This window comes from Sceloporus undulatus, chromosome 6 (genome assembly GCF_019175285.1).
Source record: "Sceloporus undulatus isolate JIND9_A2432 ecotype Alabama chromosome 6, SceUnd_v1.1, whole genome shotgun sequence".
Classification (NCBI taxonomy): Eukaryota; Metazoa; Chordata; class Lepidosauria; order Squamata; family Phrynosomatidae; genus Sceloporus; species Sceloporus undulatus.
In genome coordinates this window covers 156,420,955-156,447,865 of record NC_056527.1, presented here as the reverse complement: position 1 = coordinate 156,447,865, position 26,911 = coordinate 156,420,955, and the positions used below count along the sequence as shown (strand labels likewise).

Here is a 26,911-nt window from a genome sequence, read left to right as displayed (position 1 = left end):
AATCAGGACACTATCACCACCAGCATGAAGATGTTGCAAGCATAACAATAGTACAGAGCAAGGGGTGTAAAGCCTGGCAGCTACTCCTTTTCTCTAGAGAAGTGCTATTCAGTCAGTGGTGTCTGTTTTATTCACACCATTTAACCAGGAGTTAACCATAAGGCAGAAAGAAGAGAAATTAGCCATGTGCCCTGATTTTTTGAGTTTTATTACATAGTTATCATTGCACTGCAGGAATCATAGGGAGCATTCCTGGGTCTGATACCAAAAGTCCAAGGAATATGCATTAACCCCTGCCCATACTCCGCTATCTACTGCGGGGCCCGACATAAGCAGGAAACTAGTCTCTCTTCAGTAGGAAAATATATATTGTGCATATGAACCTAAATGAAAAATATATAGTTAGAAGAGTTATAGCTGGGAAAGCTGCTCCTTTGCGGAGAAGTCTATCAGCTTGGCAAGATTCATCTGAAAGGCCAAGAGGTATAAATGTAGTAAAGGCAAAGTCAGTCCGGGACGTGCGTTTGCTTAGCCTAGTTAGGAGATGGCCTTTGCCTCTGGCAGGAATGCTTCCCAATACTTCACAAGCTGCATAAACAAGAAGAAAGAAGAAAAGGGTCAGCACATAAAATTGCTTGTACAATCATCACTGGGTTAAATCCCTCCTCTTGAGGTTAGGGTTATGCTGGTCTCCATTGAACGGAAGTTTCACCTTAGAATTCCATACAGGGAAGGAAAACTGACTCTCTCTCTGTTCCCTTTGTACTGGCAGGCAAAGGCCTTGTTATTCTGGTTGGCAATTGACATTACTTGCTGCAGAAAGGACTTTGAACTGAACAGGTGCTGAATTTTCCTTTTATTGGTGTGTTTTCAAGTAGTTTTTAATTTCTTAATGATTCCATTAATTTTATTTTTTAAAACTGTATTGCACAATTTGATTGTAAACTCATCATGATTCCCATTTCTGGGAGTAAAGCAAGATATAAATTATGAACAGGCACACCGTATTACCTTGAAAGCTTGTGAGGATATCTTTCTATGGGTAAGATCATGTTGTTGTGCTCTGCTTTGTGTAATACATTAGACCATGTTCCTCAGCAGAGCAGGGCAGCCATTTACTAGCCATCCAGCAACTGCAAGGTATTGAAAGAACCAGGATATGGGACACTATTCAGTTGTTCTGAAAGCCAATGCCTGCTGAAGATGTAACACTGCTTATTGCTCACTCACCTGCTGTTGTGAATGTAATAACGTCTCCAGGTATTTGGTCACACTGGTCTTGAAATCTTTTGTTTTTTCCTTCTGTAACAGAAAATTTTAAAAATTCAGTAGGTGATTACAGCAAAGCTCTTCTGGACAACAGAAGGCTTTCCACTCATGAATCCTTCTTTGCATACAGCTTCACAATCCATACTATGGTACAGGTTTAGTCTCTCTTATTTGAAATGTTTTTAAAAATTTGTGCATGAAACAAGGTTTGTGTACACTGAAATACTAGAAAGCAAACGTGTCACTATCTGGAATATTTCAGATTTCGCAATTTTGGATAAGAAAGATTCAACCTGTAATATCTTTATCAGGCCAACCAAAAAGGCACAAGGATGTGCCAAAGTTTCAAACTCTTCAGATGTTTTAATTTGGCAAAATATTTTAAAAATCAGGTAGAAGACAGAAAGCAGACAGGAGATTTGATCTTAAAAACCACTCCCAGATTATGGAATGGCCTGCCAGATGAGACAGGTCATATTAACAGCTTGGACAGTTTTAAAAAGGCTGTCAAGAGCGATCTGGCAGGCCTTTCCTAAAAGTAACCCAGCCGCCTAGCAAATGGACCCCCACATTGAATATTTGTAACCCCACCCACCCATTTCAGATTAGTTTATTTTAATTGATGATTTTAATGCTAAACCTATTTAATTGATGTTTTAGGGGAGAGAGGGAATAAGTATGACTACTGTTGGATTGGATGGATTTTAATAGTAAGCTGCCGCGATCCCAATAGAGGCGGGGTAAAATTTTTTATTATTATTATTTATCTTAAATATCATTTAGCCTGTGCATTGTACTGAGAAGCTATGCAAAAGAAAGGAGAGCAGATTCTCACCTAAGTCTTATCAGATAATGTGACAGTATTAGGTTCTACCTGGAATAGTCCCCTGGGCTTGTTTGAGTAAGAAAACTAATAAACTTTAATTCATCATTTGAAAATAAAACTCCTGTGTAAACTAAGTACTCTTTCCATCATGTACAAAGCTTACTGTCTCCTTCATTGGTTGGAAACACAGAGCAACTTGGCAGTCTTTATATTGACAAGACTGGAAAACAGGCTACTGGTTACTGAAGCTTGATATCAGTCAGGCTCCAATGCCAGAGCCCTTATCATAGTGGAACAGGTCAGCAAATGTTCCTTCTGTACATCAGTAGCGGGCAAACTTCAGGCTTGCATGCCTACTTTGTTTCTTATTAGACAAACAAATGGCAAAAAAAAAAAAACCACTTGCTAAGGCATGCGATGCAACCATTTTGCTTAAGCATGTGTGAATCTGGGAGTCCTCCTGGAAACCTCATATACAACATTTTGAATTCCATGACAGAAGGCAGACATGATATAATAAGTTTACAAACTAATTCTGGGTTTCACAATTAGGACTGAGGTCAGTCCCTTTATTCAGAGACCTGCTCCTGCTTCTGAATTCTATCCATCTCTTCTGCTAAGGAGCCACACTGAGGGAAAATATGCATCTCATTGACAACGAGGACACAAAACAAGGTAACCTAGAGGTCTCCCAAGAGATTATGAACAAACTTCTACTCATGCTGCTGACCAGCTGAGTGAAACAAATTATTGTAGTAAGTTTCCCCCTAAATAACATCATCCCTTTCTGTTCAACATTCCACAAGTTAAGAAACCTCTGGAAAGAGATGACTCAATCTACATGATGGCCAAATGAAAGCGTTTGATGTGTAAGTTCAGCGATACCTCAAACCGCAACACTTCTTTGCGGAGAACCGTAGATATCCGTTCAAAGTCCCGTTCGTACTGTGTTGCACGAGATTCCCACTGGAAATACACAAGCAATGTGTTAAAAAGCATAGCAGCTGTTTTACACAAGTAGAATGTGGGCTGGACATGATGCACAACTGAAAAAGAGATGAATTGCTTTTAAAGAGCTATTGCAAGTTTTATGGTGCTTATCAAGCTAGCCAGCAACACACCAACAAAGGTGACAAGAGAGCTGCTCCAATTCTCTGCGATGGTAGGGTTGTAAGCCACTGCACAGTACTGTATGAAGTCCACAGGCCCCACAAGGATGTAGCTTATCCAATAGCATGTTTTGGATCACCCAGCCCACCCAGAGTGGGTTACTGTGGCAGAAGGAAGATGAATCAGATTTGGATGCACTTCTCACCTCTGAGATCTCCTCTTTGGCTTGCTGGAGCTTCTCAGGTTTGTTGGCCCACAGCAACCGAGCCTCTGTTTCTCGTTTTTTTTGCAGCATGATCTGGGAGTCCTGCCAACGCTGCCAGGTCTTCATTCGTTGGTCAAAGGCACCCTGTTGGCAGGGAAGGGTATCCTATCAGGAACAGTTTCTCTTCCATCAGGGCATTAACATGTACATGGGATGAAGGGTTAACTCATAACAGCAACAAGGACTAATCTGACGCAGATGGGAGAAGGATGCCACAGCAGGAGTACCAGGCTTAAGTGCTGTAATCCTGAAACAAGAAGCTGATGATTCAATAGCAGCAGGAGTGGAAATTGTGTTGCCCTTGAGATGTTGCTGGACTGCAATCCCAGCAGTCTTCATCAGATTAGGCAATTGTGAACAGTGCTGTGAGCTCTAGTTCAACAACATCCGGAGAGCCACACAATTCCCATCTTTGCTCTACAGCTACTTAGGTGCTTAAAACAGGAAACATCTCTGATGAAAAGCTACCAGAACAGCATAGACCTTTTGTGGACTATCAACAGGTTCAGTGCTGCTTTGTAACCCGACAGATAAAATCAAGGGAAAGGGCAGACACAACATCATGTGCCCTTGCCCAATGTATGCACTATGAGAGCAGTCTGCCATTCCTAGTTTGCTCATAATGCCACATAGTGATGGTGGTGTTATTTTTTTAAGTAATTTAAATTAATTACACAAAAATACACAGAGAATTCAGTGTATATCTCCTTTAATATAAGATGCATCTCTGCAATTGTTAAATCAGAAACTATGTGGTAGTAAACATTTGAATTAAGGGAGAGAGAAGAACCCACATTAAAAAAGTGATGCAGAGAAAAACGGGGAAAAATGTGGTTGCTTGGAAATTCAAGACTATAATACAAATTTTAGGACCAGAATTTGGAAAAGTTATCCCCTTTCTTGGGGAAGCAGATTTGGTCCCATGCCTTACTTGCCTCTTGATTAGCCTACTGCAATGAGCTCTACATGGAGCTGCCCCTGAAAAGTGTTCAGAAGCTGCAGCTAGTGCAAAATGCAGCAGACAGACTGGTGTCAGGTGTGCATTTCAGAGACTGTGTAACACTGGTCCTGCAAGAACTACATTGGAATCTAATCTCAACTCTCTGATTTATGATTCTATGTTGGTGTTGACCTACAAAGCCCTAAACAATTTGGGGCCAAAACAGCTGAAAAACTGCCTCCTCCCATATGAGCCTACCAGAAATTTGAGATCTTCAGAGGCCCTGTTATGTGTCCCTACACCTTGTGAAGTTAAGTTGGCAGGTACATGTGATAGGGATTTCCCTGTATCTGCATTTCAACTGTGTAACTCCCCACCCAAGAAGTGCGTCTGGCTCCATCTCTTTTAGGGTTCCGGTGGGCAGCTCCTCATGGCATCTGTGTTTGACATTGCTGCTTTATCTGTTTCAAAACTGGATTCTAGGATTGTTTTCAGACTGCTTTTGGAAATTTTTAAAATTTATTCTATTATGTTTTAAAAACATGTTCATCTTTGTATTGTTTTAATTGGTTTTTATTTGTTCATGAACTTGGGAGCCCTTGTGGTCTGGGAGGCAATACAGAAATACAGTCGCCCCTCCTAATTTGAGGATCTCAGATCCGCACACTTGAATATCTGCAGAGGGGTGACCTCTGCTATTTCCTATGGCGACGTTCCCGGCCTGTGCACACGGGGGCATGCCCCATTCAAGCCTATGAGGCTTGAATATGCACAAGCCTCCATTTTAGTGTGTGTGTGTGGGGGGTGGTGGTGGTCCGGAACAGATCCCCGCAAAAATGGAGGGCCAACTGTACTTAATTTTTTTTAAATGGACTACAACTCACAGACTCTGCATAATGTATGGGGAAATCCGCAAGTCTATGACTGCATAATAGGATCATTACCCTAACATCACTTTCTTTAAAAAGCAATACAAGTTTCTGTTTCGTTCATGCATCTCATAATAGAAACCTGCCTGCTTGCCTGCAAAGAAGGCAAAAAGAATTCTTACCCTTACAACAGAAAGAAGGCGAATGTAATCACTCAGGAGCTCAGCTAGCAGAAAGAAGTCATTGTTGGCTTGTTCTTGGTGCAGCTGTTCAATTTTCTCTTCCACCTCAGCCAGCTGGGAGAGTGCCCGGGACAGGGCGGTGTTGTCCTCCGAACTCCCCAGCATGGCTAAACTCTTTGCAAACTGAGCCGTATTCAGTGATAGTTCTAGTGGACCAAACAGACAGCATTAAGTGCAGCTAGGCATCTGCTGACTGCTAGTTAGGTCAGGTGTGGTGCACAATGCCACAGCCAACAGGAAAAAAACTGATAAGGGAGAGCTTGGAGGAAAATGGTAGAACCAATTACAAAGTGACTTTCTGGCTGCTATTCTTCTGGTCATTTTCACTTGAAACATATAGACTGGTAGAAAATCACTGGAGAGATTCCAGAAAGGTAGGAAAAACAGAATAACATAATGCAGCTTTATCCATTCTAGGCTTCTCCAGTAGAGTACATTCCAATTTCCAATGCTAGTTGGAAATGATGAGAGTTGTAGCTTACAAATTTTGACAGTACTCATTGCAGATCCATTAACTGGATTACACCCAGCACTTAAATATATTGGAATATGATGCATTTGGAGACAGGAAATGCTATAGGAAGCAAAGATCAGGACCCCAATTTTCCGGATCTGTGGCCAACTACTGCTTTTTCTTATCTGCTGTGGAGCAGTTTCCCTTGCCATTAGAAACTTTTTCTCCCTACTATTCAGAGCCCTAGTAGTTACTTCCTGTTGGACAAAGAGTCTTAAAATGAAAACAATTGCACTTAATGAGATATCTAAGATCCCAGTGCAAGCTTACACAGGGGCTGTGGGACCAAGAGGTGCATCCAACAGTTTTTCAGTTGCACAGAACTACTTCAGCTGGAAAGTTACCTTTCCGGTTATTAACAAGCATTTCTACAACAGCATGCAGCTTCCGCAGGCGTTGCTCTTCACACTCCACCTCCTGAAGCTTCTCCTCAAACCACTGAAAGGGTGAGAGAACAGACAAAGAAATCTAATTTGAAGGGTATTTCATTTAATATCCAATTATGTAGTTACTTCTGGAAATACTGCTCAGGGACAGTATGAATAAAGATTAAATAGACAGTAAGAGCTGCTCAAGAACAATAGGTACTTACGATGTCAGATTCATTCATCTTAATGGTCATTTTGCTGACAGCATCAGTGGCTCTGTTGAACATCTTCAAGAGGCCAGCACCACTTAATGTTTGGGTACCAACAGCTCGCGGCAGCTGTGAGAAAATTGGGAATCTGATTACCTACATTGTTAATGATCTGAGCCACCTTAATGTCTGTACCAAGATGCCATGAAAAATCAGAATGAACAAAGTATTAGTAAGCAGTAGTTCCCTTGCTGCCATAGGAAGAGCCAGTGTGGCACAGTGGTTTAAGTATTGGACTACACTGCGAAAAGCAACTACAACTAAAAGCAAGCAGTAATGGCAGTGACATAGTGCTGGATTATGACTTTGGAGACAAGAATATGATTCCCAGCTCAGCCAAGGAAATCCACTGGGGTACCTTGGGCAAGTCACATGCTCTCAGCCTCAGGGGAAGGCAGTGGCAAACCTCCTCTGAACAAATCTTGCCAAGAAAATCCCATAATAAGGTTGCCTTAGGGCCACCATAACAACTTGAAGCACACAAGCCGCACAGGGAGAAGGGGCGGTGCGTCCGATAGGGAATAATGGGGTGCTAGCCCATGGCGTGTGCGCGCTGTCACGCCACTGTGTACACGAGCCCCATTCATTTAAATGGGGCAAAAGCATAGGCAGAATTTGTTTTATGTGGGGGAGTCTGGAATGGATCCCCCGCATAAAGTAGGGGCACACTGTAAGAGGAAAACAAAAATATAATACGTTTTTTGTGGTTTTTTCGGCTATGTGGCCATGTTCTATAAGAATGTATTCCTGATGTTTCGCCAGCATCTGTGGCTGGTATCATGATGCCAGTCACAGATGCTGGCGAAACATCAGAAATAAACTCTTATAGAACATGGCCACATAGCCTGAAAAAAACACAAAAAACTATGGATGCCATCCATGAAAGCCTTTGACTTCACATTAAAAATATAATAACCTTGCAGCATCCCAGTTTGATCAGGTAGTAAAGAAAACTCACCAGAACAGGAAGAGATTAATAGGCCATTAAGATACTGTTCAATGACCATCCCTTCTCTAGAAAACAATCTACATTCCCAATCATATAGGAGGAGCATCATGGATAGGTGGCACCAGGAGAACCAGCTCCAGCTTACTCAAGCAAGTCAGTAAGGCAGAGACACCTTTCCTTCATGTGCCCACTCGGTGGGCCATGCCTGTGTGCTTCAGTACACCTAAAGTGGAGCAAAATCACTTCAGGTCACCGTTTTATCTGATTTTCAATTTATTTGTTTGTGGGTATTCCAGAGGTTGAGGAGGGCATTGGAGGATTAAGGGATGTTAACTGCTGTGGCTTTGATTGGTTTAGAATGGGGACTGCCAAAAAAGAAGTCTTTAAAAAAAAAACTTTTCAGAGTCTTGGGGCTTAAAGGGGGTCAAGGACCACATTTAGGGGTACGAAGGGTTGCATGTAGCCATACTTTTCCTACCTCTACAGTAAGGTACATGGTAAAACAAGATATCACACAACTCAGAAGTTCAAAGGCTTTGGTGAAGTTCATAAAATCCCTAAACCTGGTTATAAAGATTGATTCCTGGTATAGCTTAGGTTTTCTAATTCAATGACTGGGTAATATTGAAGATATACTGTTACAGTGTTGTCTTTAGAATAAGGCTTCTCTGGTTTAGCCTGCTACTTAGTATACAGTTCTCATACTAATTAGTAGTTTGTTACACTAGCCTTGGAGATTTATTTATTTTATTTATTTTCGTTAAGGGCTGGAGTAAAAAAGCTTTTATATAACCCCATCCACTATTTTGAAAAGTAAATGCAACACAGTTAGGTCTTTCCCCCCAGTTGGAAGATGTGTTACAGAAGTCAAAACCACACATTGTCAAGAAAGGTTCATTTCATAACAAAAGGAGTATGGAATTTAGTCAGCAAAAAAAGGAGAAGCAGGCTATTATAAATCAGTGTGAAACCAAAGAAGCTGAAATATATGCTGCTTTCTTCTTCGTGGTCTCTGCGAATCATACAAATGGATTCTACTGCACCTGCAAAGGTCAGCTTGGAAACTTCTGGAATCACTGAGCAAAATTTACTTTGCAACTTTTTGGCGGTAGCTCCGCCCATCCTTTATAAATCCCCTGTGTTCCCGCTCTTATAGTCAAAGGCTAAAAAAACATGTTGATTTTCTTTTGGAATTCCTTGGCATTGTATGTTTTCAAAGTGGCCTCTAGTGCCTCTTCCTTTCCAAAAATATAGAGTTTTAAAGTTCTGGTTTTGATGGGAGGAAGTAATCAAGTGCTAGATTTGATAAGAAAATACTCCATGCTTGCATGCCAAGAGTTCAAGCCTTGGACAGCAGGCCACGTTTAACTAGGGCAGGTGGTGTTCACTGCATTTCCTCTGTAGCTGAAGTAGATACCTTTAGTTGGCCAGATGTTTTGGATTACAACACCTGTTCTCCCCTACTACTAGCCAGTGTCTGGGACATCTGCGAACTGCAGTTCAAAACATAGGGAAGACCAAAAGTACCCCATTTTACAAGCACTAGTTCTACTGCTCCTTGCAGTATGTTGCTGTTGTACACACTCTAATTACATACATTCAGCAATTCTCTATGTTGCAAAACATAGTGCAAAAATTAGAGTCTGAAGTAGGATGGAATCAGAGGATGGACAACTAGCTTTTCTGGGTTATCATGCTCAGAATGCACCAGTCAGCATGTCCACTGGCTATGGTGAATAGGGGTTTGTAGGAGCTGTAGTCCAAAAGAAATTTTCCTAGCTCTGCGTAGAGTAGTATTTTGTCATTCACTGAGATAGTCTCCATAATAAATCACGGCATACATATGTTTCCCACAACCACCACCAATGTTGTATGTTCAGATGAATAGCTGGATGCATTTGATCTCTGACGTAATATAAGAAAATCAGCAGTACTCAAGCAAATGCACAAAAAATCTACACATTTCTCTTTATGTGCTGCAACTCAGTGACATAATATATCAGGCTTCTTTATTTCAAGAGAAGCTTGCAATAACTGCTTCATGTTTCTCTAGCCCCACCCTCGACAGTTCACAAAAACATCCCCCCACCCCTGATACATATCCATTGAGATCAAGGACATCAAAAAGGGCATGCATGAATTCCTCAGTTTTTACCAAATAAACCATGTAAAGGATGCTTGGGTCACAAGTGCAGAAACATCTCGCAGACAAGAGAATGCACTCGGGTATGGTGGCAAACCAACCTCATCTTTTTCCAGGAATTCCCTGACGTCTGGGTCTTGCAGCATGGTTGGATGACTTACAGTTCTTTGAAGATACCTGTCAAAGAGGAAGGTATTAGGTGCCAGCAACTCACATTTTCATATTTCTGATATATGTTTACATACTAAGACCAGATTTTTTTAAAGAGGTAAATTTCACAGAGTGGGCCTGACACAGTCTGAAAGCAAAGGCCTCCCTCTATCAGCACAACCAAACTGAAAATTTTACTTTTTTGATAAGTCCAAGTGACCCCTCATCACCATGCCAGCTAAGATACTCTGGGAGTTGCAACCGAAAATGTAACTTTTGCAAACTTTGATTAGTGGCAGCAAACTTGACAAATTTGACAGAGAAGAATTTACCAATAATAATAATAATAATAATAATAATAATATTTATTTGTATCCCGCCTCTCCCTGTATTGGATCGAGGCGGGTAACAGCAAACAAGAATAATAAATAAAATCATAACAGGACATAATAGATCCTGGTTCCCCTATCTCCCTCCCACCCTAAAATACCATTAAAAACAATTCCCAATAAAATGCTTAATAAAATAGATCAAGATCAAAGTCCGGTGGGTACAACTAAACAAATGGAGAGTGAAAATTCTGAGGAGATCAGTTTGGGAAGGCTTGCCGGAAGAGATCTGTTTTTATTGCCTTCTTAAAGGCCCCCAATGATGTTATATGGCGGATCTCATCCGGCAGGTCATTCCAGATTTTTGGAGTGGCAACAGCGAACGTCCTTTCTGCTGTTTATCTTTAGTTATATTTCTGTAAAGCTATGAGTAAAGATGTATAGTTCTAAAAATACATGTAGGCCAATACGCTGGGGAGCCACAAGTAATTGCCTATTGCAGTGCCTTTATGTGTTCAGCAGTGTGCTTCACACTGAAAGATCAATGCTCACCATGTGTGCCCTGTAATCAACATACAGAGAACTCCATTCCTGATTTCCACCTTTACAACTCTAAAAGCACTCTTTTTTAGGCAATAATAACTATTATTATTGGAGGGAAATTGTTGCTTCTGTAGACAACTGGGCGTAAGAAACCCCTACCAATCTATAGAAAATCACACAGATTATTTACCACTAGATCTCAATCTGCTTCCAACCTGCCTGAGGGCTTGAGCACTTCCAAAGCCCTCATGTATGCTGCCTGTCAACTGGCTTCTCTCTAGCCTCAGTTAAGGGATTTTGTTAGCCAATCATGCCTTCTCTCACAAGATTTCAATGCTCCACTGACCAACAGCAATCCATGCCAATTGTGCATGTTCACTCCCCAAGAACTATTTTGGGGGTTCAGCCTCCACTTAGATGGTATCATAACATTTTTTCCCTCCAAATCTTTGGGTTCCTCTAGCTGGTTGATCCCTCCCTGATGTATTTGATATTGTTTTGGCTACAAAAATATCCACACAATGAAAATCACTTTGCTATTTAGTCTACAGTGGTCTAACATCTGCTGTGTGACCACACTCATTTGAGAGGCATAGTCCTACTTTAAGTGAAGTTAACAGAGCTTAACAGTAATATCTCAAACAAAGATAACTCTTTTGAGATCAAGGATATCAACTAAAAGTGAAAGCTTAAGAACAAGAACTGGGACAATGCCACTTCCCCTCTTACTTTCCCATTCATTGAGGAATATTTGATTGTGGTTCCACTTTGAATAATTCTCATCAGTCACATTTTCTGACCAGATTTTATTGTAGTCAACAGAATGCTGGAAGAGATTCATGTAACCAACTAAAAGCTGCTCCCATCAATTATTACTAAACAAAGGAACAGGTTAGTGTTCAAACCCTGAAAATCTTGAAAAAAAGTCTACTTCGTGAATTCATTTAAATCAACTTTAACAGCTAATACAAAGAGGTACTGGGTTATCTCAGTTGCTAAATGCAGGGTTTTCTGGGAGGCAGGGGGCTGTACTCTCCATTGTTGCTATGCACACACACACACACACACACACACCCTACAAAATTGGGGAAGATTTTGCTCCAAAAGGGCCAGTAACATCTCCAGGCCTTTGGGGGCCAATGCTAAATATTTTGCAATGTTTTTAGATATTTGACGGAGGGACTCTCTCCTGTTCTGAAGACCCTTTCTTTGAGTCTTTCAAGAACTAAATGTTTTAAAATAAAGAACTTTTAACATAATGCTTTCCTCTTTTTAACTGTATTGTTAACTGTATTGTTTATCAGTTATTTTAAACTGCATGTTTTAAATTGTTTTTAATGCTACTGACAGTTTAATTTTAATGTTCACTTTCTGAATTTTTTTAAAAGCTTTACCGTATTTGTTTTAATTTGTTAGCCACCAAGAATCCCAGTTTAGAGGGAGGAAGTGGGACAGAAAAAATATGTTGAAGTTGGTTTTTTTAGACATACATGTACTTTTTTTCCAAACCAGGAAATGATCCACCCCATCATTGGGGCGGGGAACCTTTGCAAGTTTAAATAAAATGCCCCAAAGCCTGAAGAAGTGGCAAACTGCAAACAGTGCCCCCTGAGCTTTGGAAGGATATTTCTAGCCACACCTTGTCTAAGAAGAGCCTCTGCTGAGTAGATATATCTGTTTAAAATAAAGGGAATTAGATTGTTGCCAGCTAATTCATTGGTCTATTTAGTGTGCTCACTCTCCATATAAGGCAGTTTATCTTTATGAACAAACTGCCCTATAGGCATGCTAAGTGCATCATAGTATTTTACAACTACAGCCATGACAGAAACTATGTGTGAAATTACCTTTCTAAGGCTGCTCGCCGTTTTTCTAGGAATTCTGTAGAAGATGAATCTTCTTTTCCAACTTTTACTTTGGTCATTCCTGGAATAAGATAATGAAGAAATACTATCAGCTACATCTGTGCTACTCTCACAATCTGGCTACTCTCACAATCTGGGCTGAGTTTAGCTTCAGCAGGACAGCACATTTTTGACTGAGTAGCTCAGTAGAACACTATTCTATTTGCATGTTAAAGATCTCAGGCCCAATCCCAGTCATTACCAGGGCAGGGCAGGAAAATATCCCTGTCTGAAATCCGGGATAGCTGCTTGCAGTAAAAATAGACCACACTGAGTTAGATCAGAGATGGGCAAGCTTCACTCCCAGGAAAATGTGCAACCCCCCTTACAACTACAAGCACATTAAAGTCCACCTCCGCTGACATGCAAGTGTGTATATGTGTGTGTGTGTCCCAATTTATTGCAAAACCACTACTCCTCAAAGTTTTCCAGGAGCAGAAAATATTCTCTTTGCCTGGGGGAAAAAAGCTCTATCAGAGGCCTGTTAATAACAGATCTGGGGGCTGAATAGAGCCTATGGGCCATCTCTGGCCTAGCTGCACAATGCAGTTTTTTGTGTCAGTACATGAAAAAAATTCTCTTTATTCTGTAAGCTTCATGCCCAACCAACCCTAACAGTGTTGGCACAGGAACTCAAGAAGAATGAAAAGTGTAACATCAACAACATACGTCAAGTGCACATAGTGTATCCAGAGTTGTATGCCTAATAAAGGTTGAGTGAAGTATCCAGAGGTGCACTTCTCTCTGTGAAAAGTCCATGATATTCAGCCTATAGCTCAGAAGAAGGAGTGCTGCAAATTCTTGAGAAAAGCACACAGAGGTAGGATAGAAGGATAGGGTTGAAAAAGAACTTGACTAGTAACTACTAGAGACACTGATAAGGTATTCATTCCTCCTCTGGGACAAACAAAAAACAAAATGCTTCCTAGACCTTCAAAAGGGTATTACTGGTTTGAGAAAGAATAGGCAAGAGCTTTCCCAATCATTACAGGCCAAGATTCCCAGTAAGATTTGCATTCAGAATGTCAGGCAGTGTCAGGGCCTATGCTGTGTGTACAAGTCAGTATGCTAAAGAGTGCAGGTATGTCATATGGTATTGCTAGTGAAGTTCACTGTTTACACTCACCTATTAAACTCTTCTCAGGAGGTGGGGGGACAATGAATCCATTTTGTGCGTGTTTCTCTGACAGTTTCTCATACAAGCCCAAGAAGTCACTGAACCTTCTCTTTACTGAGAACTGCTTATTCCTAAACATTGGCAAAGTGGTCTGAGAAGAAAATAAGCAAATGTGAGATTAACATGGACCACTCTGCACTTTGCAGAAATATCTATACCTATAGACAGATAGATAGACAAACAGACAGACAGACAGAAGTGTTACATTTTCAGAAGCAGTGAGGCACAGGATAAACCTATGGCTTACCACAATATAAACCAACAGATATGTGCAGGACAAAATTTATATGTTACCATTTTAAGAGCACAACCATGTGCATACAACCTTAGGAGAAAACTCATCCGAATACAGGAGAACCGAAACCTGTTAAAAAAAAATCTTAGTGCTGCAAAAACAGAAAAGGCACTATAGCATTCCCTTGGTATACCCTGGAGATTGGTTATGGGACACACATCCTCATAGATGCCAAAATCCATAGATGCTCATTATATACAATGAAATAGTATAATGGTGTCCTTTATATCAAATGGCAAAATCAATATTTGCTTTTTAGATTTTTTTTAAAATGTATTTTTAAGCTGTTGTGGTTGAATCGGTGGATGCAGAATCCTAGAATATGGAGGGCCAACTGTATATAAAAAGCAGAATAATTAAGTTATCAACCAACACCAGTAAAATCATATAGCTTATGAATTGTATTTTTTATTCAAGCAGAACATATCGGTAATGTAAGAGATGCTTCTGCTATATTTTAAAAGGTGCGAAAGGAGGATTCAAGAAACTACTCAGCTTGTATATGCCAACATCCACTTTACTTCTCTTTGAATGAAAGACCTACACATTGTATTTTCAAAAGGACTTTCAAAAGCCCTTTTGGAACCATCTGTACAGCTTATGTTACATTGCATAGTATATTTAACCACTTGGCAAGCAGGAATACAGAAGAGTTAGAAATATTAGCCATAAACAAGGCAGCAGCACTGTGAATGAAGAAAATGTTCCTCAACCATCTGTTTTTAACTGGCAAACTGAACTGATTAAAGTGTGCATTTGATTCAAGCTTCAGTACAGGTGACTTGAGATACTCATGAAAAAAATTACAAAGCTTATCCATTCGTTATCAAGTTTAGAGTGCAAAGGAATGCCTGTGGAAGAGTTAAAGAGAGGCTTCGGACATAGAAGGGCAAAAGCAAAACATACCTGAGTTGATACCTTGTAGGCTACATAGGCGTTCATACCATCTCCTATAGAAAGAAGAAATCAAATAGTCTATAACATGATGCAAAACTGATGCTGTGATGAATACCTCCACCTAGTGGGCACTAAATACAAGAAAACTGACTAATGAAATCACTGTCTAGTTGTACAATTGTCTCTGCTTCATTAATTGTGGCTGTGGCGTTTACAGTCTCTCTATCCCATGTTAAAATGATTGCTGTTACTTGAAACACATTCCATACCACAATGTTTAAAGCAGGGATGGGCAAAGTGAAATGATTTTGCACTTTGCCTCCAAAGTCTCTTTTTTGGGGCCATAAAAAGGATGAAAGGTCTGGAAGCTTTCAGATATCCGTTCATACAGCTTAGTTTACCTTTTAAATAGGCCACAGCCCTTAATGCACTGTTTAACATTAAAAAATACCTAGTTTTCAAAATCAGACATGGGCTTCCAGACACTTCATATCCCCCCCCCCCCCATTTCTGGTAGTTTTGACCATCAGTACAGTACCTGAAAGGTCACAATATTGGCCCACAGACCTGTTGCATTTGGCCACCCATAATTTAAAAACATAAAATGATCTCAGTCTGGGTTTTGGAAAGAGGAAGAAGGGAAAAAGCTGTTAGTTACTGAAGTATGGAATCCACCCTGCAAATTCTCTTCTTAGCTTCCAGATGGCTTCTTCATCTTTACAGAATGCAACCTATGATTCTTATATACACACAAATGTAAAAACCAGAATCCTGCTTTTAAAAAAATATCAACCTTCAGCTGCCAAATTTCACATCAGCTGCAACAACTCAGGCTTGCTTTATAGTTTTGGCAACAGCATGTCACCCGTGTCTTTTGACTGACAACAACTTGCCAGCATATTTACATACAAATTTATCAGCAGAGCAAACACAATATGGATTTTAAAATTTAGGGGGATGCAAAGTTTTCTTAGTTGAAAAAATTAGTCAATTTGATAGTTAGGCAGCTGACTATGCAGCATCAGCAGCACTGCCAAGAAGCTGGCAAGAAGTACAGTAAATCATAAGCTAAGCAGGCAGCCAACAGTGTGATGTTGTTACAAAGGCATGCAGGATTTTGATCTTGCAGCCCATGTGTGCTGTATCACAAATAATGTCTGAAATTCTGCTGGACTGTCAGCCATGGAACCCTACAGTGTGACCATGGGCACACAGGCAAAGGCAACCCCCCTCTGAACAAATATTGCCAAGAAAACCCCTTGTTAGGTTCACATCAGGGCCACCATATGTTGGAAATGATTTGGAGGCACAGAACAACAACTGGTCAGGTGCTGGACTGGGTGGCCCTTGTGGTCTCTTCCAACTCTATGGTTCTATTCTATGAACATTTCTTACACCTCAACCTGAAAAAACACATATTACAGAGGAGGTATTTTAAAAATTTAGAACATTCTGAAAGCCATCTACCATAAAAGGGTGGTTAGTTCTGGTATGCCAGAGGGTAAACCTACAGGGTGAACAGCATGAGAACAGTAGTGCTATTCTGAATCACATCTCATCCAGTAAAACAGGCATATGAACAAACTGATTAGCAGCAACAAAGGTGGTGCCCAAGATCCAGTTGTTCTCCCAGAAATTGAGGATGTGTGGATAGGCCAGGAGGTCTTCTCCAATTATTCTACCATCAAAGCTACCAGATATCACAGCTGAAGTTCACACAATAGTGGCTCCTCAGCAGTGCCAAGTCCTGCCTGTACTTCCTACAAAGATGAGCCTAACATAATAATGAGCAACTTGTTCTGCTACTAGAATCTGGTCGAGCTCTGCACATCTGCCTCAAGCTGAACAATTATGTAACTGTTATGGCAGTGAAGGCAGCTGGGGGGGAAAGAGGGGTGGTGGTGGTGGCTGTAAGCTGGCCCAACCATCCCTTCAGAGCATGTGGCTTGCATTCCAGAGCACAGAAAGTGTAAAGCAAATAGCATAATACTCCCTGGGGACAGAAGCTATTTTGCACAATCCTCCTTAGAATCACAGTTGGAAGAGACCGTAAGGGCCATCCAGTCCAACCACCTGCCATGCAGGAAATCTCAATCAAAGCATCCCCGACAGATGGCCATCCATCCTTTGCTTAAAGATTTCCAAAGAAGGAGACTCCACTACACTCCAAGGGAGTGTGTTCCACTGTTGAACAGCCATTACTGTCAGGAAGTTCCTCCTAATGTTGAGGTGGAATCTCTTTTCCTGTAGTTTGCATCCAGTGATGCTGGCAGTGATGAATCGAGTTCTATCTTTCTCCTGCTCTCCTGAGCAACATATGCAAAAACAGCACTTTATGAACAGCCTGGAAGCTGAGAGCACAGATCCATACAGAGTTCCCCTATAATTGTGTTATTTCCATTTAATAAATGACTTACCAATCTTCTCAGGATCACTCACGCCTACTGAAAGTTCAAATTTGTCTTCTTGTTCTTCCTCTTCTAGCTGTATGATAAACAGAGGAAAATTCCTCAGTCAAAGACTTTTGTCAGACCTCACACCAAATGTGGAACCCTTCTGCTGTTAGGCGAGTTAGATATAATGCATTTTAGGAGCTAAAGTAAGTTTGCCATATCCCGGATTTGGGCAGGCAATCCCAGATTGGAGGGTCAAAGAAGATCCTGTCCTGGATGGGCATTTTTGACCTTCCAGTCCCAGATTTCTGCCTTGCTCCAAGCCAAATTTTGTAAATTTCCAGTCTGCTGGAGAAAATGGGCTTGGAGCAAGGCAGAAAGCCTCCTCCTGGCCCGGCTCCTTCTCCTCCCCCCCCTCCGGGACTGAAGGAAGTGGCACTCCGCATGGTGGCACAGAGCCTCGGCCTCCTTTAGCCCCAGCCAGAGAGGCCTAGCTGGCCTCACTGGAACAGAGGCCGTGAGCGCAGCCAGCACCACCTCCTGCAGCCCCAACCAGCGTTGCCAGCTAGGCCTCCCCGGGACTGGAGGTGGCAGCGCCGCACCCGGGACCTGTGCCTCCTCCAGCTGTGGGAAGGCCCAGGAGGCAGTGCCACGCTTGGCGCTTCGGCCTCCGCCAGCCCTAGGGAGGCCTTGTAGGCCGCACCGCACTTGGTGCCTTGGCCTGGGCCTTCCCACAGCTGGAGGCACTGCAGGCCGAGGCGCAGAGTGCGGCGCTGCCTCCTGGGCCTCCCTGCCTCAGCCTGGTCCTCTTAACAGCTGAGCTTGGTGCCTGGGCCTCCTCCAAAATTTGTCCAAAATGTACGACATTCAACAAAAATGGAGGACCCAGGCCACGGTGGGGAGGCCCAGGAGCTGGAGGAGGCCCAGGCCAAGGCGCCAAGTGCGCCGCCTCCTCTGGGGCCTCCCTGCCTCAGCTTGGGTCCTCCATTTTGGGCAAATTTTGTCCTACAGTTTTTTCTATGTTTTGTCCCGGTTTGGTGACAGCAAATTATGGCAACCCTAGGCAAAAGGAGGGGATAGCTAGCTATGGCATAAAGAGCAATTGATTCACATCTGGCACAGAAAACTTGAAGATCTCAAAAAAGCTGAAACTTTGGAAGCCAAGGACTTCATCATCATCTTACAATATTGTTGAAGTAAGTCCTGCAAAAAATATTACAAAGATTGGGAATAATTAGGAGGGAGCAGTCATGCAGAAAGAAGGTGAGCTCAGTTTATTTATGGCGTTTGAAGACTCAAATTCTTTGATTCCATCTGTATGTTCTTTTAATTAGGCTCCAATTCGTAGATCTCAAGAGTGCTAATAAAAATCAAAGATTACAAGAAGGCTGCAAGCTACTGACCACCCTTGCTCTAAGTACTTGCTCCCATGTGAATATACCTGTTCAAGAGCTTCTTCAGAAAATACTGCAGAGGTGGGCAACATGCAGACCACATTTAGTTCTTTAGTCACTATCTTTCAGAAGCCACTGCCACATCAACTGTTGCCACACTGTCCACCACTACTGCCAAAGCCACTGAATCTAAGACCGCTTTTCTAGGTCTCCAAGTTCTAGAAATGGTGAGACACTCTTCACTGAGGTTTCACAGGGCTCAGTGAAGTAGGAGAACACAATGGCAACATGAAGAGGTGCTGCAATTGTTATAAATTTGGAGAACTATAAGCAGTGGAAAATTTGGCAGTTTTGCAACTCTAATGGATGCCCTGTGAGATAAACTGAAGTCCAGGAAATTACCTATCCCTGCTGTAATGCTGTAGATGATTAATCAGAGAAGAGTTCATCTATGGAGGTACTGCACTGTTAAAAACCTTTAGGAATCATGCAAATTAAAAAATCCTTTACAATATATTTGTTCCCTTTGCTAGTGCTGTCTAATAGTTTTGACTGGGGGGGGGGGGTTGGAATTACTCTTTTATTTCTATTTGTAAATGTTGAGAACTTGTAGGCAGAAAGGCATAACTATATGCATATTTTAAATGCATATCTCATTAATTCTTCTACCTACACAAAGAGAAAGACTGGAATAGCTATCAGTTAAAACATGGATATAACTAAAACTAAAATTAGCTTGGGTTGTACAGGTTGTACAGATTAGGCTTTATATCAAAATTATTTGTTATCTCTAGCTAAGCATCAGTACACAATGCAAGCTGTCAGCCACCAGAACTCATTTTCTAGAACACTTCATGCCTGAATCAAACATATTGCATGGTGGATCTCAAATTAATAGGTTATGTATTACCTGCAGCATTGCCTTCTTCTGTATAATCCACTCCATACACTTATGTGGGAGACATTAACTTCAATTGGCCAGAATTAGACTGGGAACTGTCAGCCTGAGGACATTTTTCCTAGACTGTGGAATGACCTGCCAGGAGCGATTTGACAGCTAAACTTGCTGTCTGAAATTCAAACATTATTAAAGACCTATCTCTTCTGGGAGGCCTACCCAGTTGATTTGAAACTATGAATTTTAAAGTGATACATTCTAATCTGGATGAATTTAATGTGTACAGTCAACTCTCCAAATTCATGAGGGATCCATTCTGGGGACCCTTGCGAATTCAAAATTTCATGGATATTCAAGCCCCATTGTCCCCAATGCTGCGCCAACTTTGGGGATAATGGGAACTTGAGTATTTGTGAAAATTCAAGCCCTCCTTCCCTCCTTACCAAGGCAAGGCCTCAGCCAGCACAGCCTAGCCTCAGCCAGCACAGTCTTCCTCCAGCTGGTGCAGCCTTGCCTTGGCCACAGCATAGCTGTGCCAGCTGGGAAAGTGGTCGCATTGGCCAAAGGAAAGCTGAGCCTACCGGAGCAAGGCCACACCAACCTAAGAAGGCCTTGCTTCCACTGGTGTGGCCTTCCTCCGGCTGGCATAGCCGTTTTGCCAGCTGGCACAGCCTTGCTCCTGTCGAGGCAAGGCCACGCCAGCCAGAAGAAGCCCACTTCGGCCTAATGAAGGCCTTGCCTCAGTTGGCGTGGCCTTCTTCTGGCCGGCTGGTGTGGCCTTGCCTCAGCAGCAGCAAGGTCGTGCTGGCCAGAAAAAGGCTGCAGCAGCCGGAAGAAGACCACTGTACCCAAAGCAAAGCCTTCCTTAGGCCATTGCATTTTGTTTTTGGGCCAGCCAGCGCAGCCTTGCGTTGGCAGCAGCAAAAAATGGCTGTGCCAGCCGGAGGAAGGCCGCTCTGGCTGGGGCAAGGCATTTTTTCGGCCGGCGCAGCCTTGCTCATATAGGCACAATCTTCCTCTGGCCGGCGCAGCCATTTTCCCAGTACTGCATGATGGGGTGAGCTCCTGTCACTAGTCCCAGCTTCTGCCAGTCTAGCAGTTCAAAGGATGCAAATGCAAGTAGACAGAATGGCACCACTTCAGTGGGAAGGTAATAATGTTCAGTGCAGTCGTGCTTGCAATATGACCATCGGAGCAATCCTCAGACAACGCTGGCTCTTCAGCCAAGTAACAGATTAGCACTGCCCCTAAAGTTGTACACAACTAGACATTATTGTTGTGTATTGTACAAACTTTGTTGATATCCACCTCAATCCCCAAAACTGAAGAGGCGGGATATAAATAAATATTTTATTATTTATTATTATTATTATAAGGGACTACATTTACATGTGTTTTAACATATGTGTTTAATGGTTAGTTATATACTGTATTTTCATCTATGTTGTACCCCACATCAAGCCTTGGGGAGAAGTGAGTAAGGAATAATTTATTATCATTATCATTATTATTCACATTCTCTGACATTGTGGGAATATATTCTTGTTTCAGGATGCCTTCTACAAAGTTATGCTACACCTCAGTTTTAAACAAATGAAAGCCAAAATCTGCCAGATTCTATTTTTCCATTAAGCAGAAAGAAAGAAGCCCCTCTCTTATATTTTGGTTAATGCTTTAAACACCAGGCATCACTAAATACTTCAGTAGGTCAAAGCAGAAAACAAGCAAGCTTATCCAGCTAGCATAGTGGCAGTTTACAGACCGCCAAATAGTACGTCATCAATACGTACTAGGGTTAGGAAGGGGCGGTGCTTCCGCACCCCCCTAACCCTAGTACGTATTGAATACGTACAAGATGGCGGCGCCCTGTTCATACGGGCGCCGCCATCTTTACATATCGGACGCTGAGCGTCCGTACGCGTCGCGGGCGTTGTGACATAGTGAGTGCACCCCTGGCGCCTCACTACGTCGCAAACGCGACTTAAAAAGAAGCTCCATTTTGGAGCTTCTTTTTCGGTCCGCGCGGGAGTCGGACCGTGCAAAGCGGCGGTCTGTACCCCGCCGTTATTTCCATAAGTCACTACTATTCATTTCTGAAAATACTGTATAATACACAACTGAATGCATAACAATTCAAATACAGAAGTATATACCTCCTCGTAGGTTTTCAGCTGATGCTTGGAAGAGGAATTTGCTGTTCTCTCTAGAGAAGGGATGGGACTGAAAACAGTAGTTGTCTCCTTCTTCTGGTTGTTTTGTGTACTATCCAAGGACAACTCCACTGTGGCGTCTATAAAAGGACAAGATCTGTAAACAGGCATAGATAAAAATCCTTCCTAATTTCTTCAGCCATTCAGTTTCACCTTCTCTAGGCCACAAGAAGCTACAAGAAGTCAATTTGCTGACAACCAAGAATGAAGGCCATTCAATATACTGTGCGCCCGCACCATGCGTGGATGCATTTTACACGGCTTCCAGCTTACACGGAAGCCGCACTGAGAGAACAACAATGGCACACGCGCCTGTGGCACACACCTTCAGCAGTTTACAATAAAGTCACACTAAAGTCAACATGTGCCTCTCGTGTTCCTCTCCCTTATATTAGGATATAGCATCAATTCCTACTCTTTGATCAGAGTTTTATGGTAGAATATTCTCCAAACTGCGCATTAAAAACTATAGTTTACTTTGAAAAGGCATTTCAAAGTTGCCACTTATTTTGTTAATAAAACGTCATCTTGCTAGCAAGCTTGCGCCATCAGTTTGCAAGCCAGTAGTGAATTGCTAAACAAACATGGAGAAAGCATGCAAACTGATTCTGTACCCACAAACAAATGTAAGCCTGTATACAGCACGCTGCAGAACAGGTGGCTGGACTTCCTGTTTGGGAGTTTTCACGCTTTGCTGAACTAGGTTAGCACAAAGACTTCAAGAGGTCTACTGATTTCACTTCTCAAAATCAACCTAAAGACAAAACAGCTACAAAACTGGGCACAATCACTCTTCAGAATTCAAAATTACAAGCTAATTATTTAGAAAATTGGCCTGGTTTGCAATGCATTCTTGCCAGAATTAGGGAATGCAACACATTTGTTCCTTTTGAATTGCAGCCATGTTGAATGCAATGAAATCTCCCAACACACTGTTTTGTTTTGTTTTCTAAAAACTTGCTTCGGTTCATATAAATCCTTTATGTGTCTAATATTACTTACTATGACCTGATCTTTGTTTTATTGTTTAATCTCTGTATAAAGCTTCAGATGTTTCATAATACATTTATTTAAAAGGTTAGTCTTACTTCCCAAGATGCAGAAAAATAGCCGAGGGTATCTTGCTAAGGAACACTTAGTGATCTCATAGCAGAAGTGAGATTCAGCTAGAATCAATATTTCTTCTACAACCTTTCTCCAGCTCTCAGCTAACGAACCTGCAAATAGGTCCTGATCATCTTCTTCATCCTGAATACCATTCGTTTTGGAGTTGCTTCTTTCATGTACAGGTGATTCCGTTTTAGGAGACGTTGGCTTAGTCTAGAAGCACAAACAGTGGATGTTGTATAAGTTGCAGAATTAAATTTATTATAGGAGAATATGCAAAAATGCCTCTATGCCTTCAATTATTCTTGAACCATAAAGATGTCATGAGCTTAAGTATACTAGTGTGTGAAAGCTTTTTTAAATGCTCCATTAACAAACTTTCTTTGTTTTGATCCATTAAGTATGGATCTTCTTAACTTCTGTGGAGAACAGAAATTCTGGGACAGAATGAACAATGCAGGCGTTGGTACAATTTCCACCATTGTAGCGCTCAGCTTATAAAGGCCTGCTGTCTTCCCAACAGCTTTCCAAAGAGACAATGCTTTGGTATCTGGAGACAGCATTGACATTGTCTGCATGGCTGAGTTGGCAGTTTAAAAAAACACACACACAAACAGGGTCACAGACCCAAGAGGCACTGCAGACAGGGCTCTCCATGCCAGAAGTCAGATTCTTTGTAACCAGAGCAAATAGCAGGGACAACCCTAGCTGAAAAGATTCCCATGAAGTTCTGATAAAGCCATGCCATTTCACAGGAAACTCTTACGTTTTCTGTGCTCTTAAGTTAAAGTAACTATGGCCCCATACAGACAGGCCAAAATAAAGCTGCTTTGGGCCACTCTGGAGATGTGCTATTTAAATGATGCATGTGTCCTAAGAGTCCAGAAGCCACGCCAAAGCCACAATTCAGTCCTAAGGACTGGAGCACAGCTTTGGTGCAACTTCTGGACTCTTAGGATGCATGCATCATTTAAACAGCATACCTCCAAAGTGGCCCGAAGCAGCTTTATTTTGGCCTGTCTGTATGGGGCCTATATTGTAAGTTTGAAGCTGTACTGAACCCACTTTGTTCCAAAAAAACCCTGAGGCTCATGACAAAAGACAACCTGTATAAAAACTGGACTAGACACTGCCTAGCAGACATAATTTGTGACCCCTTCTGATTCCATACTCTGTAATGTATTTCTGCAGCTACAAACCCTACAAATAACAAATGTTTTAAATAAAGATTGCTGATTCAGAGCTGGGAACGTCACACATCAGGGATGTAGCCGGGGTGTGTGTGTGTGCTGCTGCGCCACCGCACTCAAGCCCCATTATAATGGTGGCACTTAGTCTGGACCCCCCCCCTTCCTAAAATCCTAGCTACGTCCCTGCACACATGTTGCACTCTTATATGCCCCAAAGACTTTTCCCCACAAGCTTTGAGCTCTGCCACTATTCAAGGTATTAAAGACTGGCTTTCTAAGGGATTTTTTTGGTACACTGTTAGCAATGGTGTGATGTGAATTATTATTTCAGTTCTGATATGGAGTCTGTGGACCATTTTGAAAACTATAATGAAGAAGGGAACAAATTTCTCTCCCATAATATATATATATGCAAACACAGAACAAATCACAGAGAAGAAGTCTTTCCTGCTAGCTCTAGTCATAATGGGAGAGGCTGGTTTGCATGTTTCCGCAGAAGTTGTGCAACTTCCATTTCTCAAGCCTGAGATTTATCTCTCTTTACATTTGTGTGTCACTTCTATTCCTGTCGCATCGTTTTTCCTCACTCACTATCAGCAACCTAGAAATCCATGGAAAGGCAACAGCAAACCTCCTCTGAACAAATCTTGTCAAGAAAACCCCATGATAGGTTTGTCTTAGAGTCTGAAGCAAGTTGAAGGTACACAACAACGAACTAAAACACGGTCTGCTCACAAAACCCTGATTTTTCCGATCTCAGAAAGTTAACTGCTTGAGGTTTTCCAGATTAGACGAGGCCAAAATGTTACTTGTTTGCATGTTTCGTGAGATATAGTTTCTCTCATCAGTGCATGTGTCATTTTAAAGTTGGTGTAGTCCACTCTCCTCCCCCAAAAAGAATGAAGGCAGAATCATTTTAAATGACATATCTGCATCAAACGCAAAGTTTGTGTGTTTGTGTGTTCTTTAGGAAAGAATTCGTCTGAAATAATTTGTCAACAGGATACACATACACTTGGAACCAGCCCTGCTCCTAAGAAATGGCTATGTGCAAGCTGGCCTCATCAGAAAAGTCTCTTGTCTTACTATTCAGTGATGGACTTGCAGCAGGAGGCAGTTTTTTGGGGATGTACCTCCAAAATGAGTAGAAGGGCATTCGCCCTCCACAGAGCTGATGTGCCACAAATATACAAAGTGGTAAGTCACTAAATCCTGTCTGATCTTGGAAGCTGAACCAGGGGCAGCCCTGGTTAGTACATGGATGGGAGACTGCCAACAAATAACAGATGCTGTAGGCTACGTTTCGGAGGAAGTAATTGGCAAAACTACCTCAGAGTATCCCTTTCCTAAGAAATGCCTGTAGAATTCATGGGATCACCATAAGTCAACAGGAGGCACGCATTATATAAAGCAGAGGGCAGGAAAGGGCTGCAATCAAGTCCTGACCACCCCCCCCCCCAGTTCTCTCCATTTTGGGGTTATTTTCCCTACAAAACAACCCCCAAATGCTCCCAAATGGGCAAGAACACCTCCCACAGAACTCTCCTCGAGGGACTGAGCTTCACTTCTGGCTGCCATTTGGGTCAGATATGTATGAAGATAGTGGTAATAATAAGTTATTAGGATCTGGGTTAAAAATTAAAACAAAGGACCACTTTGCCCACCAAAGAATGCTGTCTGTGTGGCGCATGATGCGCACATGCCTCTAATGGGTCATGAGATAGTTTGAGGAAAACAGAGAGGGGGATTTCTCATATACAATCAAGGCAGGCTTTTCAAAACCTTTCTGGACAAGGACATGCAAATGCAGCCTTTTCCAGCATGGGAACCATGGTCTTATAAATGTATTACCAGTCCAGCCATAGGCCTAGTGGGTTGCTTTTAAAGCTGGAATAACCCACTTTGAGACCGCTCTGACTGCCCTGGCTCAGCGCAAGGGATCCTGGGATTTGTAGTTTGTTGTGGCACCAGAGCTCTCTGACACAGAAGGCTCAATGTCTCACGAAACTACAGTTCCCAGAATCGCCTAGCGCTGAGCCAAGGCAGTTAAAGCGGTCTCGAACTGGGTTATCCCTGCAGTGTGTTTCGGACCTATGGCTCCATCCTATAGAGTCCTGGGGTTTGTAGTTTTGTTGTGGCACCAGAGCTCTCTGACATCCGCACCGGAGAAACAACTCAAGGCTATGGAATTCTGGGAGTTGGAGTTTGTTGTGGGCTCGGAGCTGTCAGGGAGAGCCCCAAAGCGCCAAGGGAGCCTCCTCCCCGCCTCTCACTCACTGCGCTGCCGGTGAAGATGTCCTCCCCCTCGGAGTCGCTCTCTCCCTCAGGGACGCCCTCCGCAGCCTCCTCCTCCGCTGCGGGGAAAGGCGGCGGTTGCCGCTCCGCCGGGGAGCCTCCTGCCGCCATGGCCTCGCCGTCGAAGGAGCCACTTCCGGCCGCCCCTCAGAGCCCAGCCGGAAGCAGCTGTGAGGAGAAAAGAAAGATACAGTAGAAGCACTCTGAGGGGGGAAGTGTGTGACAGACAAGTGAACACCCAATCAGCGATGGGAGGAGGCGGGCATAACGCTCCAGTGGGCGGGGCTTCTGGGCATCCTCTGCCTCAGGTCCCATTCGTTGCTAAGCAACACTGAGGGGCTTGGAGCCGTTGAACTTTTTTGTTA

General features: G+C 42.4%; 1 protein-coding gene across 1 annotated transcript; it reads right to left on the bottom strand.

Annotated features, from left to right (window-relative positions):
* Window positions 1-190: 190 nt before the first annotated feature.
* On the bottom strand, window positions 191-26,717 carry SNX1 (sorting nexin 1). The gene is made up of 15 exons (XM_042475652.1): window positions 26,529-26,717; window positions 23,172-23,274; window positions 21,898-22,034; window positions 17,477-17,543; window positions 15,069-15,112; window positions 13,817-13,958; window positions 12,634-12,712; window positions 9,866-9,941; window positions 6,628-6,741; window positions 6,380-6,473; window positions 5,462-5,667; window positions 3,411-3,554; window positions 2,981-3,061; window positions 1,231-1,302; window positions 191-588 (listed from the first exon to the last, which is right to left on the bottom strand). The coding sequence occupies exons 1-15, from the start codon at window positions 26,655-26,657 to the stop codon at window positions 538-540; spliced, it is 1,539 nt and encodes a 512-aa protein (XP_042331586.1). The 5' UTR covers window positions 26,658-26,717; the 3' UTR covers window positions 191-537.
* Window positions 26,718-26,911: the final 194 nt, after the last annotated feature.

Bases quoted from the DNA above. Each gene is read 5' to 3' on its own strand.
- SNX1 (XM_042475652.1), bottom strand. From the start codon at position 26,657: ATGGCGGCAGGAGGCTCCCCGGCGGAGCGGCAACCGCCGCCTTTCCCC. The intron at 3,555-5,461 runs GTAAGAATTCTT...CCCTGCCAACAG, and splicing joins GCCTTCTTTCTGTTGTAAGG to GGTGCCTTTGACCAACGAAT. The intron at 3,062-3,410 runs GTGAGAAGTGCA...GTGTATTTCCAG, and splicing joins CCAAAGAGGAGATCTCAGAG to TGGGAATCTCGTGCAACACA.